General features: G+C 38.1%; 1 protein-coding gene across 2 annotated transcripts in view; it reads left to right on the top strand.

Annotated features, from left to right (window-relative positions):
• SHC3 (SHC adaptor protein 3) overlaps window positions 1-13278 on the top strand; it is a 249842-nt gene that overhangs the window by 179540 nt on the left and 57024 nt on the right. For both annotated transcript variants that reach the window (XM_019713789.2, XM_074330218.1), the window contains exons 8-10: window positions 920-1046; window positions 10927-11077; window positions 12054-12153. In XM_019713789.2, the coding sequence (XP_019569348.2) occupies window positions 920-1046; window positions 10927-11077; window positions 12054-12153 (378 nt within the window). The remainder of the gene's footprint in view (window positions 1-919; window positions 1047-10926; window positions 11078-12053; window positions 12154-13278) is intronic.

Below are 13278 nucleotides of genomic sequence, written 5' to 3' on the forward strand. Positions count from 1 at the left end.
TCCCACTTGTGCTTCTCCAGCAGAGCTTTTCCCTGTGTCCTCAGCAGTATGCTCCCCTCCAGCCTCGGGGAGAAGAAGCTGAGGGCACCAGACTTGGCATCTGTAGTTGAGTGAGCTCCACTGGCTTTGTGCATAGAGAAGGCAGCAAGCATCGTGATGCAAGAGTCACAAACTGCAGAAGCAGTGATGTCTCTGTCCCTTCCTGGGCAGCTTCTCCTTTGAGGAGTCCTCTTTTGGGTGTGTACTGGGTTCTCCTGCAGTCAGAGGACAATTTGGTGTCTCTGGTGCCCGAGAACAGCTACTCTTGTAGAAATAAATGCCTCCTCCACACTCCTGGAGGAATCCTTCCTGAAATACAATTATGTCCTAATTGTTGGCAAAAGAAAGGTGGAGTGAGATACATGCATTTGTCATTTTCTCCAGGGAGAACGCCTCTATCCTACTAGTAACAAGACCACGTCACGCTCGTTGTGGTGATGTGTGGAGGGGCTGGAGCTCCTCTGAGGGACACCGTAGATGGTCACTTTTATGTAGAGCAGAGGAGAGGGCTTTGTCTGTACCCTGTCCCACTCGGCCCTTTTTTCTCTGAAGGTTTCACATGGATCATGTTGCAGCCCCACCACAGGACAGTGTGCCATCCAAGGATGGTGGGTGCCTGCCGCAAAGTGATTAAGTTTTAATTTTGGAGAGAATAGGCCATTAAGGAATTCATCCGATGGTGACACTGTACAGCTGGGCATCCCCAGGGATTAAGCTGCAGGTAGAACCTCCAGAACATATCATGAAGGACAGACACACGTCCTTGTCCCTCTCTTCTCACCACGGCTGACATGGTTTCACCCTCAAGAAGGTCTATGTGGAGGAGCCTGTGTAGCTCTAGTGTTTGTCTCTAATGGGCCCACGTCTCTGGCTCCCACAGCTTGTCACATTCTGGAATGCTGTGACGGGCTGGCCCAGGATGTCATTGGCTCCATCGGACAAGCCTTTGAGCTCCGGTTCAAGCAATATTTGCAGTGTCCTTCCAAAATCCCTGCTCTCCATGACCGGTGAGTAGCACTACCGTTCGCAGTGGCCTTTCTGCATTTTATCACCTTTCCTCTTACAGACACTTAAAAGGAGAAAAACCACAAAACTGTCTCCCTGAGGCATGCCCTGGACAGACACCATTCATCACAGGGCTTCCTGGGCTCAGAAACACCTGGTAGTGCTGGGCTGTGGCTGAGGAAACCAGCAGATGGAAGCTGACATACAGTCAATGCTCCAAATATTTAGGAAAACGTTTTCTTGAAACTATAGTGACAGTAGCCAAGGCTACAGAAAAAAGCATTGTAATATGTTTTCATTCTGTTTCCCGTGCAACCATGTGATGTTTCCATATGTCACCTCCTTGGGTTTACATCACCACAGGTTCTGCACGTTACATTGTCCTTGTCAATGTGATTGGTCCAAGTCCAGAGTTGGAGGCTCCTCTGAAAGGCCTTGTGTCTGGGATACCAGTGTCAGTCCTGTGTTATTGGCCTTTGTAGCTTGGACACTGGATGGCCCACGTGGCCTTGGTCAAGTTCTTTAACAAATCTTGGTCTCAGCAGCTTTCTCTGTAAAATAAGATTAATAGTGGCTTCACCTTGACAATCGCTGTGATTTTTTTTTAAAGTCCTAAAATTTATTATTTTAAAAAATTTTTTTATCTTTGTTAACTAGACATTTTGGTTGGAAATTATATACTGAATTGTTAGTGGTACCATATAAAGTACTATACAAAAAAATCCTTTATTTTTTAAGTTGACACTCAATATTATATTAGTTTCAGGTGTACATCATAGAGGTTAAACATTTATACAACTTATGAAGTTATCCTGCTGATAAGTCCTGCACCTACTTGTCACCATACATAGCTATTGCAATATTATTAACTATATTCTCCTCCCATTGACTATTTACCTCCCATTGACTATTTCCTAACTGCCAATTTGTACTTTTTAATCCCTTCATCTTTTTCACCCAGCCCCACAAACCTCTTTCCGTCTGACAACCATCAACTTGTTCTCTGTATCTCTGAGTCTGTTTTGTTTGTTTGTTTATTTTGTTCTTTTGATTCCACATATAAGTTAGATCATATGGGATTTGTCTTTCTCTGTCTGATTTATTTCACTTAGTATAATAATCTTTAGGTCCATCCATGTTGTTGAAAATGGCAAGATTTCATTCTTTTTTATGGCAGAGTAATATTCCATTGTATATAATATCACTTCTTCTTTATCCAATTGTCTATTGATGGGCACTTAGGTTGCTTCCATATCTTGGCTGTTGTGAATAGTGCTGCAGTGAACATAGGGGTGCATATATGTTTTGGAATTAGTGTTTCAAATTTCTTTGGATAAATACCCAGAAGTGGAATTACTGGATCATATGGTACTATTTTTAATTTTTTAAGGAACCTCCGTACTATTTCCATAGTGGCAGCACAAATTTGCAATCCCACCAATAGTGCATGAGGGTCCCATTTTCTTTACATCCTCACCAACGTTTGTTGTTTGTTGATTTATTGATGATAGTCATTCTGACAAATGTGAGGTTATATTTCATTGTGGTTTTAATTTGCATTTCTCTAATAATTAGTGACGTTGAGCATCTTTTCATATGTCTATTGGCTATCTGTATGTCTTCTTTGGAGAAACGTCTATTCAAATCCTCCTTTAATTGGATTGTTTGTGTTTTGATGTTAAATTGTATGAATCCCTTGTATATTTTGGATATTAGCACCTTATTGGACATATCATTGGCGACTATCTTCTCCTATTTAGTAGGTTGTCTTTTCGTTTTGTTGATGATTTCCTTTGCGGTGCAAAAACTTTTTAGTTTGATGTAGTCCTATTTGTTTTTTTTCTTTTGGTTCTGTTGCCCAAGAAGACATGTCCAAAAAAATATTACTAAGAGCAATGTCAGAGAGTTTACTGACTATGTTTTCTTCTAGAAGTTTTATGGTTTCAGGTTTTACATTTAAGTCTTTAATACACTTTGAGTTTATTCTTGTATATGGTATCAGAAGGTCGTCTAGGTTCATTTTTGCATGTATTTGTCCAGTTTTCCCAACACCATTTATTGAATACACTGTCTTAATCCCATTGTATATTCTTGCCTCCTTTGTCATAGAATAATTGACCATGTAGGTGTGGGTTTATTTCTGGATACTCCGTTATTTTCCATTGATCTATAAGTCTGTTTTTATGCCAGTACCATGCTGTTTTGATTACTATAGCCCTATATTAGAGTTCAATATCAGGTAGTGTGATAACTGTAACTTTGTTCTTCTTTCTCAAGGTTACTTTGACTGGTAGGGGTCTTTTGTGTTCCCATATAAATTTTAGGATTATTTGTTCTAGTTCTGTGAAAAATGCCATTACTATTTTGATAGGGATTGCATTGAATCTATAGATTGCTTTAGGTAGTGTGCACATTTTAACGATGTTAATTCTTCCTATCCATGAGCATGGTATATACTTCCATTTATTTGCACATTCTTCAATCTCTTTCACCAATGTCTTATAACTTTTCAAGTATAGATCTTTTACCTCCTTAGTTAAATTTATTTCTAGGTATTTTTTAATGATGCAATTGTAAGTGGGATTGTTTTCTTAATTTCTTTCTGATATTTTGCTTTAGGTGTATAAAAATGCAAACAATTTCTGAATATGAATTTTGTATCCTGCTACTTTACTGAATTCATTTATCAGTTTTAGTAGTTTTTTGGTGGAATCTTTAGCGTTCCCTCTATATAGTAAAACGTCATCTTCAAATAATGACAGTTTTACTTCTTTCTTTCCAATTTGGATGACTTTTATTTGTTTCTTATCTGATTTCCATGGCTAAGACTTCTAATACTATGTTGAATAAAAGTGGTGAAAGTGGATATCCTTGTTTTTTTCCTGATCTTAAGGAAAACATTTTTAACTTTTCCCCATTAAGTATGACATTACCTGTGGGTTTGTCATATATGGTTTTTTTTATATTGAAATATGTTCCCTCTATTCCCACTTTTTGCTGAGTTTTTATCATAAATGGATGCTGGATTTTGTCAAAAGGTTTTTCTGCATCTGTTAATATGACCACATGATTTTCACATTTCGTTTTATTTATGTGATGTATCATTAATTGATTTGCAGATATTGAACCCATCTTGCATCCCAAGAATAAATCCCACTTGATCATGGTGTATGATCTTTGTAATATATTGCTGAATTCAATTTGCTAATGTTTTGTTGAGAATTTTTGCATCTATGTTCATCAGGGATATCAGACTATAATATTCTTTTTTTGTAATGTCTTTTTCTGGTTTTGGAATCAAGGTAATGACAGCCTCATAAAATGATCTTGGGAGCCTTCCACCCTCTTAAATTTTTTGGAATAGTTTGAGTAGGATAGATGTCAATTCTTTGAATGTTTGGTAAAATTCTCCTGTAAAGCCATCCAGTCCAGGACTTTTGTTTGTTGGAAGTGTCTTGATTACTGATTTGATTTGGTTAGTAGTAATCAGTCTTTCTAGATTTTCTGTTTCTCTTGACTCAGTCTTGGAAGACTGTATATTTCTAGGAGTTTATCCATTTCTTCCACATTGTTTAATTTGTTGGCATATAATTGTTCATAGTGTTTTCTTATAATCCTTTGTATTTCTGTGGTGTCTGTTGTCAGCTCTCCTCTTTCATTTCTGATTTTATTTTATTTGGGCCCTCCCTGATTTTTTCTTGATGAGTATGGTTAAAGTCTTATCAATTTTGTTTATCTTTTCAAAGAACAACTCTTAGTTTTATTGATCTTTTGTATTGCTTTTTTCACACTCTATTTTTTTTATTATTTCCACTCGAATCTTTATTACTTCCTTCTTTTTACTCACTTTGGGTCTTGCTTGCTTTTTTTTTTTTTTTCTAGTTTCTTTAGGTGTAAGTTTAAATTATTTATTTGAGTTTTGTTGTTGTTGTTTCTTGAAGTAGGCTTTTATTGCTATGAATTTCCTTCTTAGTGCTACTTTTGTTGTGTTCCATAGATTTTGGGTGATTGTGTTTTCACTTTTATTTGTCTCAAGTTATCTTTTTATTTCTTCCTTGATCTCATTGTTGAGCCATTCATTATTTAGTAGCATGTTATTTAGACTCCATGTGTTTTTCAATTTATTTTGTTTTTTTTTGTAATTAATTCCTAGTTTCAAGTCATTGTGATCAGAGAAGATGCCTGATATGATTTCTTGAATTTATTGAGACTTGTCTTATGGCCTATGATGTCCACATTGGAAAATGTTCCACATGGACTTGAAAAGAATGTATATTCTGCTGCTCTGGGGTGAAATGCTTTAAAAATATCAATTAAATCCAGCTGGTCTAATGTGTCATATAAGGCTGCTGTTTCCTTTTTGGTTTTCTGTGCGGAAGGTTTATTCATTGATGTCAGTGGGGTGTTAAAGTCCCCTACTGTGACTGTATTACTGTAGAGCTCTCCCTTTATGTCATCAATATTTCCTTTTTATATTTAGGTGCTCCTATTTTGGGAACATAAATGTTAATAACAGTTGTATTCTCTGGTTGGATTGATCCTTTTATCATTATGAAATGTCCTTTTTGTCTCTTATTATAATGTTTATTTTAAAGTCTATTTTGTCTCATATAAGTATTGCTACCCCAGTTTTTTTCTTTTTACATTTCCATTTGCATGAAATATCTTTTTCCACCCCTTTACTTTCAGTTTGTGTGTGTTTTTTGATCTGAAATGGGTCTCTTGTAGACACCATATGTATGGGTCTTGTTTACTTATCCATTCAGCTACCCTATGTCTTCAATTGGAGCATTTACATTTAAGGTGATTTTTGATAGGTATATAGTTACTGTTATTTTATTATTGTTCTTTTTCTTCTTAAAGAAGTCTTCTTAACATTTCTTGTAATAGTGATCTGGTGGTGATGAATTCCTTTAGCTTTTTCTTGTCTGGGAAGCTCTTTATCTGTCCTTTGATTCTAAATAATTTTGTTGGGTTAAGTAATTATAGGTTCTTGCTTTTCATCACTTTGAATATTCTGTGCCAATCCCTTCTGGCCTGCAAAGTTTCTGTTGAGAAATCAATTGACAGTTTTATGGTAGCTCCCTTGTAGGTAACTAAATGTCTTTCTCTTGCTGCTTTCAGTAGACTTTCTTTGTCTTTAATCTTTGGCATTTTAACTATGATGTGTCTTGGTGTTGGCCTCTTTGGAGTCATCTTGTTTGGGACTCTCTGTACTTCCTGGGCTTGTATATCTCTTCCCTTCCCCAAGTTAGGGAATTTTTCAGTTATTATTTTTTTAAATAGGTTCTCAATCCCTTGTTTTCTCTCTTCTCCTTCTGGTTTCCCTGGTTACACTTAATGTTGTCCCAGATGTCCCTTAATTTATTCTCATTTTTCTAATTTTTTTTTTCTTTTTGCTGTTCCAGTTGGGTGTTTTTGCTACCATATCCTTCAAATTGCTAATTTGATCCTCTGCTTCATCTAATCTGCTGTTGAGTCCTTCTAGTGTATCCTTCATTTCAGTTATTGTGTCCGACTGGCTCTTTTTTATGGTTTCTATGTCTTTTTTTTTTTTTTTAATGCTTACTATCTCTGTGTCAAAATTCTCACTGAGTTCATCCATTCTTATTCAAAGTCCATTGATCATTCATTTTATTTTATTTTATTTTATTTTATTATTATTTTTTATTAGTTTCAGGTGCACAAGACAAAGCAAAACTTAGACGTTTATCATTTATATCCCTCACACTGTGTGAACCCCCCTCCCCCCATCCACTATCCCTCTGTACTTTCCCCAAATTAATTTTCAAAACCCCGTGGTCATCCTGTGGTTACCAACTATTTTCTAAACCTCTCATTGATCATTCTTATAACCAGTGTTTTGAACTCTGTATCTGGTAGATTGCTTGCCTCCATTTTGTTTAATTGTTTTGCTGTATTTTTTTTTCCTGTTCTTTCATTTGGGACATGTTTCTTTGTCTCCTAATTTTGGCTGTCTCTCTATATTTGTTTCTATGTATTAGCTATATCTGCTGCATCTTCCAGTCTTGGCAGGGTGGCCTTATGTAGTGGGTGTCTTATGTGGCCCAATGGCACAGTCTCCCTGGTCATCTGAGCTGGGTGTTCCAGGAGTGTCCCTTGTGTGGATTGTGTGTACCCTCATCTTGTAGTTGAGCCTTTATTGCTGTTGACACATCAGTAGGTGAGGTTTACCTTAAGGCTGACTGGTTGTGAGACTGACCATGACTATAGCCAGCAAGTTGTTGTGTGGTGGCTGAACTCATAGAGTGAGACTTGCTTTATTTTGGCTCTTGTGCCTGCCCAAATTACCCTTTGATTGTGCTACTTGTGGAACTAATTGGGTGGTGCTCTGTTGTCTGAAGCCAGCCACGAGGTGTGTTGGTTTTGGGGTCTTGTTGGAGGGACTCCAGGGCAGGCCAAGCTCAGCCACTGCCTATAACCAGCCCAGGGTCATGTGGTAAGAGCTACAAAACAATCTGTGTTTGGTAGCTGCCTGTATTGAACCAGGAGGTGTGTGGGAGACACCACACTGCGAACTGAGGTTGGCTGCCACCAGTACTGGGGCTGGGACCATTCAGCAAAAGGCATAGGGCGCCTCCAGGCCAGCTGCCATCTGCAGGTTGCCCCTAAAACACAGCTGCTGAAAGAGCTTTGTGTAGTATGTGAATTGGTTGGGGTGACATCTCAGGGAGTCACCAGAATGGGGCAAGTGGTATTCATCAGGTAAATGCAGATTCAGATTTAGCACCATTGCCAAGCCTGGGGCCATTCAGTAAAAGGTACAGGGCACACTGAGGCCAGATGCCACCTGCTTGGAGACTGCAGACCTTTGAGAGTTTTTCAGAGAAAGTGCAGCACAGACCAAGGCTGGCCACTTACACCTGCAAGAGCTTCTGGCAGTCTGCAAGTGGGTGGGATGGGTGTCTCAGGGAGTCATCAGGATGTAGTGAGTGGTGTTCACTAAGTTAATGCACATTCATATTTGGCACCAACCTACACTTGCAGGCCCATTGAGGGGAGGGCTCAGTACAGAACAGATGGGAGAAGGGCTCAACACAGGGACAATGGCAGCTATCCCTCCAGCCCTTGCCACACATTTCAGTTTCTCCCTGTATATCTCTGGCACCTTTCAAACTGCTGTCCCTTCACTGTAGCTTAGGGTGAGTGTCTGGGGCAAGAGAGTCTGTGCACAGGCTTTTAAAGAGGATGCCGGGGTTTCCAGTAGTCTTTCATCTCACCCAGTCAGACAGAATCCTTGCTGATTTTCACAGCCAGATGTTGTGGGGGTTCCTCTTCCCAACACTTGTGCTCCCAGCTGGGGAGCCTGGTCCGGGGCTGGGACCCCTTGTTCCACAGTAGGGACCTCTACAATTAAGACACCCTCCTGATTCTTAAATACCACATGTGGGTGTGGCGCCAGCCCAATTTTTGTCTCCACCCCTTCTACCAGTCTCAACATGGCTTCCTCTTTATATCATTAGTTATAGGACTTCTGTTCAACTAGCCTTCAGATTGTTCTATAAGTTGCTTGTTCTATAATGTGGTTGTAATTTTGATGTGGTCATGGGAGGGGTGAGCACAGTGTTTACCTACTCTGTCATCTTGATCAGAAACCCAGTTGCTGTTGTTGTTAAGAGTTAAATAAAATAATAAATGTGACCAGTAATTGTGAGATATTTAGTTTATTATAAAAAAGTATTCAGGGTCTACCACTGAGTTAGGACATAAGAATATTCCACACAGCATAAAACATTAAAAAAAAAGTAATACAAAGCACAGCGATCATTCAATAGTCTGTCCTTGATTGAACGTACATAATGAAAGCCTAATACCGTGGTGTTTTCACCACAAATAAAACTTTCTTATTTCTCCTAAATTTACTTTCCACATTTTTTTAAAATAACTTCTGCAGCCACATTCTTTGACTTAGTCATGGAGGCAGTGTCTACCTTTGTCTTCATTATTATGAAGGTTTCTGTCATCCTTCTAACATCTGCGCTTTTCTTAAAAGAGATTTTTATTTATTTGTTTTCCTCATCCACTGGAAAATTTTTTTTAAGACATTCATTTTGGAGGTGACTGTGAAGGCCTCACTTTTTCCCAGTTGACAGAAGCTGCCACAAGCTCATGAAAGCTATGTGCAATAAGAGTTAGAGTTATAAGTGACAAGGACCCAGAGGGTCCTTGGCAGGAGAATGAGTGGACAAACTTTTAAATTTTACATGTAATGAGATATAGTTATTAAAAAAGAATACATTGGTATATGTGTATTACCAGAACAAATCTCAGAATTTTTAAATGGAGTGAAAAGGGATATGAAACATTTATGCAATTAAAAAAAACACAAACAATTGTACATATAGTTTATGGATAAATGCATGTCTATAAAAACATACAGGAATATTATACATCAACTCTAGTATATCTAAGGTCAAGGTGGGTTTTAACTATATTTATCAAGTGTATTTCCACCCTAACATTTTATAATGAAATGATTCCAATAAATAAAAAGAATTTTACACTGAACACCTTTATACCCATCATCTAGATTCTACCATTAACATTTTACTGTCAATATCATGTACTATCCAGACAAAATAAATTTGACAAATTTTATTTCTTTAAAAACAGAAAGGAAGCAAATATAGCAAAATGTTCACACTTATTTAATTTCAGTGGCAGATGTGTAGGTATCTTTTATATTAATTATTATGATTTTCTGTACTTTGGAAATGTTATCTGAAAGCCAAATAAATACTATTAAAATAATATGTAAAACAATGAGTGGGGGAGTTAATTAAACTACCATGCATCTCTTGGAATATATTTGGTAGACAGTCTTTTTATTTCAGTACTTGAATATGTTATCCCATTGCATTCTGGCTTCCATTGTTTCTGATAAGCAATCAGGTGTTAACATTATTGAGGACCCTTGTATATGATGAGTTGCCTCTGTCTTACTGCTTTCAAGATTCTGTTTTTCTCTTTGGCTTTAAGTAGTTTGATTATGATGTATCCAGGTGTGAATCCTTTTGAGTTTATCCTACTTGGAGATTGTATTTTTGAGCCTCTTGAATGTGTAAATCAATGATTTTCATCAAATTTGGGGAGTTTGGGGCCATTATTTTTTCAAATGCTATTTCTGCCCCTTTCAGTCTCTCTTCTCCTTCTGGGACTCTGTGTATATTGGTATGCATAATGGGGTCCCAGAGGACTCTGTGGTTCTGTTCATTTTTCTTAATTGTTTTTTTCTTTCTACTCTTCTGATCAGATAATCTTAATTGGCCTATATTTAAATTCTGTCATTCTTTTTTCTGCCAGCTTAAACCTGCTCTTGAGCCCCTCTAGTGAATATTTTATTTCAGGTACTAGACTTTTCTAGAATTTCTATTTGGATATTTTGATATTTCTGTCCCTATATTGATATTTCCTATTTAGAGAGACAAGATTCACATGTTTAGATTTTTGTACATGCTTTACTTAAGTTCTTTGAATATATTTAAATTAGCTAATTTAAAGTCTGTCTAGTTTGTCCAAAATCTGAATTTCCACAGGGAAAATTTCTATTGATTACTTTTTTCTTGTGTATGAGTCATACATGTTTTCTTTGCATGTCTCATAATTTTTTGTTGAAATTTTAAATAATATAATATAACAACTCTGGAAATCAGGTCTCCCCTCCTCAGGACTTATTATTGTTGCCATTTGTTATGATTGTTCGTTTTAATAATTTTTCTAAGCTAAATCCATAAACTCTGTATTTTTTGTTGTATATGGCCACTGATAACTCTGTTTACTTCAATTACTAACAGTAGATTTGTTGGTTTTAACTACAAGCTCAACTTTTGGCGAAAGCCCTTGAAAATTCTCTTTTAACAGAATGCAGAGTCTGGATGAGCCATGGACTGAAGAAGAGGGCGATGGCTCAGACCACCCATACTACAACAACATTCCAAGCAAGACACCTCCTCCAGGGGGGTTTGTTGATGCTCGACTGAAAGCCAGACCCCCAGCCCCTGACACAGCCCAGGTAAGTTGTATACTTTTTCCTTGGATGCGGGCTAACTAAACTTTATTTCTTCTTTATTTTCTTCAATATTATTTTCAGGTTGGTGTTCTTTCCAGTCTTTGACAGAATAACTCACAAACTTTTCCCTTTGGAAGTTCACAAAGCAGACAAATAGACGAGACTTTTGTTTTAACATCACAAGGTGTTAGTCAAATACCTTGGAGCTATATTGTGATTCCTGAGATACAGCCTGGGGATTCCCTCTCCATTCTAGGACAAATATTATTATACTACATCTTAACAAGGAAAAGAGAGAATTCAAGATTTTTAAAAAACTTGTGTGCTTTGGATTCTCGGAAGAGACAGTGGAAGTAGACCTGCAAATAGTGAGAATTTTATGAGTTTTTCTATTTTAGTCATTTTCTTGATTTTCCCTTCCATTCAAAATTCTAGTGAAGCAATTGCTTTCCAGGGCTATGGTATCTCTGCTTTGTTATAGGGAGGTTTTTTTATGTCACCTACCTTATGTGAATGATAATGACACTGATAAAAGTGTCAAAAATAGCACTGAAATCAAGTGTCAGTAGTTCTGACCCTGAGAGGACACTGACTGGGTGGACTTGCCCAGGTATGTTAGGCGGGCAGTATGTTCTGACACACAGACACTCTAACTGAAATTTACTTTAGGGCACATTGAGTGATGCACTTGCGTGCAGAAGAACTCAATTCACACTCACACTCGAGCGGGGGAGTTGTAGGCGGAATGAAACAAGAGGGGAATGTGCAGTTTTGATGAGATGCAGCCTCTTCCTCATACCCACACAAACTTATTTCCCAAATCTTAGTGCCAACTGTGAGGCATGAAGGACAATTTGGGTGTAATTGGGGATGCAAATGACTGGCTGCTGCAGCCCCTTCTACTCTACTATGGCTTTTGGAGATGGGAAAATAAGAAGAACACAATTGTTTCTCTTTGTATATTTACATGTGTCTATAGTTTGCAGGAAAAGAGCAAACTTATTACCAGGGGAGACACTTGGGAGACCCGTTTGGTGAAGACTGGCAGCAAACACCTGTCAGGCAAGGTGAAAGGCAAGGTAAGGAGGGCGAAAAACCTAAAAATACAAAAGTCATGTGTTACTTTCTGGTGCCCCTTGCCCTTCCCCCGTCCTTAAGAAACCACTGATTTGCTTTGTATTTCTATAGAGATTAGTTTGCATTTTCTAGAATTTTGTATACGTGTATGCATTCTTTTTTATCTGCCTTCTTCTCATTCAGCAAAATTATTTTCAGATTCACTCCTGTTGCTTGTTCCTTTTTATTACTGACTAGTATTCCCTTGTATGAATATCCTACCCTGTGTTTACCTGTTGATTGATATTAGTTTCCCATTTGTGGCCATTACAGATAAAGTTGGTATGAATATTTGTGTTAAAACAAAACAAAAGTAACATCTCCCCAGTGAGTAGTTCGTCTCCTGTGGAGTGGCAGAATAACCCACTGGAAAAATCTGCTGAGCAGGCTGAGGATTTCTGACCAGATCTCTGAAAGAAAAGAAGGGTTTTGGGGGATATCCACTACCACACATCAGCTGTTGCCTCCCCTGACACCAGGACCAGTTCACGTCCCTCAGCACCTACTGTTCTCAAACACCCTGGAGACTTTCTTCTGGCAGGAGGGCTGAGGAATTGACCTCTCTCCAAGGGCAAGTGGGAGTCGGTTGGGAGATTCACGCTGTCCCTAAGCTCCCAGAGGATCTGAGCTCCAGTGGTTCCTAACAAGAGCTAGTAGCTTTCCCTTCCTGGCCTCCCCCACCAACCCCCATCCAAGGTCAACTTCAGGAGGAGCAGAGTGACACCTACCCTAGCAGACATAGTGCCAGGGGTACACTCCTCATGGGCCCTGGGTACATTTAGAGGACCTTCCACATCTTATCAAGTCAATGAGCATGCACCTACATCCCACATTAAAAATAATTCAGGCATGACTAAGAACTACTTGCTAACATAAGTCTCTATTCTCCAGACAGTTATTTCTATATACACACACGTGTATATATGCTCACGCACAAGTGTCTGTGTGTGTGTATTTTAAAGGTTTCTTTCAGTTTTAAACTTTTCTCCCCCTCAAACATTTCCATAACTCTTTCAATAGTTCCAGGTCCCTGGCTGCTAACTCTACAGGGTCTGAAGAAGATAGAGTGACAAATGAATTAAGATCCA

This window comes from Rhinolophus sinicus, linkage group LG04 (assembly GCF_036562045.2).
Source record: "Rhinolophus sinicus isolate RSC01 linkage group LG04, ASM3656204v1, whole genome shotgun sequence".
NCBI lineage: Eukaryota > Metazoa > Chordata > Mammalia > Chiroptera > Rhinolophidae > Rhinolophus > Rhinolophus sinicus.